Below are 3,250 nucleotides of genomic sequence, written 5' to 3' on the forward strand. Positions count from 1 at the left end.
GGAATATATGGATTCTGTTAATGACCGTTTGAGTCAGCAGCGCACCTCTCTCCTCCAGCAACATCAACAAGATACCGCGGCACTTCTTGACCAGCATAAGACAGACATGGCGACCTTCCAAAACCACTACCGGTCCCTGGCGGACAAGAGGGTGGCCAGGAAGATCCAGGAGGAGCATGCGCGACTTCTCAAAGAGGGCCGCCTCCTCCCTGAGGTGCCGCCGATCCCTGCTGATGAGGAAATGTACACCGACGACCCATCCAAGCCTGAAGAGGTGGCTGAAGCTGGGGAGGCTATTAAAGAAACTGCATAGGAGGCCCATGTTGAGGCCGCTACTCCTTCTACTTAAGATATTAACACTGAGGACCCCGTCGATATCACTTCAAAAATCCATTTAGCTTCCCCTTGAATCTGTATTTTTGTTGACTTGGTATTCTAACTCTGTGTATTGGTTTTGTTAAATATTGTTTTATACTTTCCTGCTGGTGTATTATGACATTGCCCTCGAGGTTTGCCTTCTATGTGAAATGCTCTCTTTTAGCATGTTAAGTTCAACTAAGAATTTTACCATCTCTAGTCTTGTGCTTACTCTTTGATCTCCTGATCATTGGTGGATGATCCGGCCGGGGCACCGCCTTGCCCCCACCATTTGATTCGGACGTACCATCCACAAAGAGCTCTACCCCCGCTCTTCCTCTGTGGCCGATGAGCCTATTGGGGCACTGCCTTGCCCGAGGTTCGATTTGGACATGACGTCCGTGAAGGGCTCTTCCCCACTCCATATGCGGTTGATAAGCCTGATAAGGGCCTTGCCCCTAAGTTTGATTCGGACATGGCGTCGCGGGCGGCTCTTGCCCCCACTCCATCGCGGCTGATAAGCGATGGGGCACTGCCTTGCCCCTAAGTTTGATTTGGACATGACGCCCACGAAGGGCTCTCCCCCCCCCTGCTCCATCTGTGGCTGATAAACCTAATGGGGCACTGCCTTGCCTCTATGTTTGATTCGGACATGACGTCCGCAAAGGGCTCTTCCCCTACGCTCTCTCTTCATGGTGATGATAAGCCTGTTGAAGCAACGCCTTTACCCCACCCAGTTTGATTCGGACATGTCGTCCGCAAAGGGTTCTTCCCCCCGCTATTTCTCTGAAATAGATGCCCCCGCTGGGGCTCCGCCTTGCCTCTATATTTGACTGTTCATTGTTAATTTTTTAAAAGTGTCGTTGTATTATATATGTGCAAACAGCCCAAGTCCCTTGCCCCGGACTGGTAGTACATTCAAACATAAAACTTCTTCAACATTCTTACATTCCAAGGTCTTTCTACCAATTTTCCTTCCACGATCCACAGTCTGCAGGTACCAGCTCCTCTGACCTCCACCACAGTGTAGGGTTCTTCCCAATTAGTCCCCAGCTTTCCTTCACTTGCCCTTTTAGTGCTTGGAGTCACTCTTCTGAGAACCAAATCCCCCAATTGAAATTAATGGGGCATCAATCGCTTGCCATATTGTCTTTGTAAACATCGGTGGTATTCTTCTAACCTGATGCGCGCGGTATCTCTTTTCTCCTCTGCCAAGTTCATGTCTCTGGCCAATATGCCCCAGTTCAACCCGCCGTCAACCGCCTTTGTGCATGTCGTAGCTGCCACCATCTCCGAAGGGATCACGGCTTCTATACCATATGCCAATGAGAAAGGGGTCTCTTCTGTGGAGGTCCGTGGTGTGGTACGGTATGCCCACAGTACATGACTCAGCTCATCTGCCCACGCTCCCTTCTGATCCTCCAATTTTCTCTTGAGATTGTTCATGATCGTCTTGTTAGAGGATTCGGCCTGCCCATTACCTTCTGGGTTGTACGGAGCCGAGAATCCCTGTTTCACATTGTAGGTCTATAAGAACTCTCTCACTTTTGACCCCGTGAACTGTGTCTCATTGTCCGCGATGATGGTATGCGGCAATCCAAACCTACAGATAATGTTCTCCCATAAAAACTTAATCACCTGCTTCTCCTTGACTTGCTACAAGGCCACAACCTCTATCCATGTAGTGAAATAATCAGTAGCGGCCAGCATGAACCTTCTTTTACCCTTTGCCATTGGTAATGGACCCACGATATCCATGGCCCACATGGCAAACTGCCATGGGCTGGACACATTGTGCAACGGTTCTGCTGGTGCAAATATCAATTGAGCAAACCGCTGGCATTTCCCACATCTTTTGGCAAATTCCACCGCGTCCCTCTTCATGTGAGGCCAGAAATAGCCTTGCGTTAACAATCGGTGTGCCGTTGTTCTCCCCGCCGAATGGCTCCCATAGTCTCCGTGCAGTTCCGATAATACTTCTTGTCCCAGGTCCGGCCCTAGGCACCTTAACAGCGGCTCATCAAAGTTCTTTCGGTACATCTCTCCTTCTACCAGAGTGTATCTCCACGCCATTTGTTCCAGTCTCTTTCTTTCCTTCTCATCGGCCACCTCCCCTCCCAACAGGAAATGCTTGATAGGGCTCATCCACCCTGCTGCGCCTTCCGCGGCCTGGCACACTTCGACCACCCCCTCAATTCTTGACCTCTCTATCTTTTTTACGCTTATGGTTCTCTGTTCAGACCCCAGCATCGCGGCTGCGACGTATGCTAAAGCGTCCGCATGCCGGTTCTCTCCCCGGACCAAATGTATGAATCTGATTCTCTTGAACTTGGCTGCCTTGCGATGCACTACCCCTAAGTATTTGGCCATTCGAGCACACCTAGCAACGAATCCTCCGTTCACCTGACATACCACTAAATTGGAATCCGAATAAACCGTCAACTCCTCCACCCCCAAATCCTCTGCCATTCTCAACCCTGCTATCACGGCCTCATAATATGACTCATTATTGGTAGCCGAGAACCCGAACCTCATGGACAACTCGACTCGGTCATTTTCTGGAGTGACCAGTATTATGCCTATTCCACTGCCCGCATCTGTTGTTGACCCATCCGCGAACACTCTCCACCCATTCCTTTTATCTCAGGGATCTGACCCATCTGGCTCCCCATCCTGTTCAGGCTCCATGAGCATTTCTTCCCCCCAAGTGGGATCCTCTGCTGGGAACTCTGCCAAAACCCGCTACTACCTGAGCCTTTTCCGCGGTTCTTGCTTGATATTGTATTTCATAAGAGCTCAGCATCACCCCCCCATTTGAGCATTCTTCCGGACTTCTCTGCTTTTAGCGCCTGCTTGAGGGGCAGATTTTTCACCACCACCACTGAATGTGCCT

The 3,250-nt window shown here is 50.3% G+C and overlaps 2 protein-coding genes across 2 annotated transcripts; both read right to left on the bottom strand.

Moving 5' to 3' along the window:
- Nucleotides 1-1,275: 1,275 nt before the first annotated feature.
- LOC147487138 (uncharacterized) lies at nt 1,276-1,803 on the bottom strand. The gene is made up of 2 exons (XM_086573949.1): nt 1,538-1,803; nt 1,276-1,450 (listed from the first exon to the last, which is right to left on the bottom strand). The coding sequence occupies exons 1-2, from the start codon at nt 1,801-1,803 to the stop codon at nt 1,276-1,278; spliced, it is 441 nt and encodes a 146-aa protein (XP_086430075.1).
- Nucleotides 1,804-2,013: 210 nt separating this feature from the next.
- On the bottom strand, nt 2,014-2,826 carry LOC147487139 (uncharacterized). Its single transcript, XM_086573950.1, has one exon. It carries the CDS (start codon nt 2,824-2,826, stop codon nt 2,014-2,016), a length of 813 nt encoding a protein of 270 aa, XP_086430076.1.
- Between the last annotated feature and the right edge of the window lie 424 nt (nt 2,827-3,250).

The sequence above is a fragment of the Coptis chinensis genome, chromosome 7 (genome assembly GCF_015680905.1).
Source record: "Coptis chinensis isolate HL-2020 chromosome 7, ASM1568090v1, whole genome shotgun sequence".
Classification (NCBI taxonomy): domain Eukaryota; kingdom Viridiplantae; phylum Streptophyta; class Magnoliopsida; order Ranunculales; family Ranunculaceae; genus Coptis; species Coptis chinensis.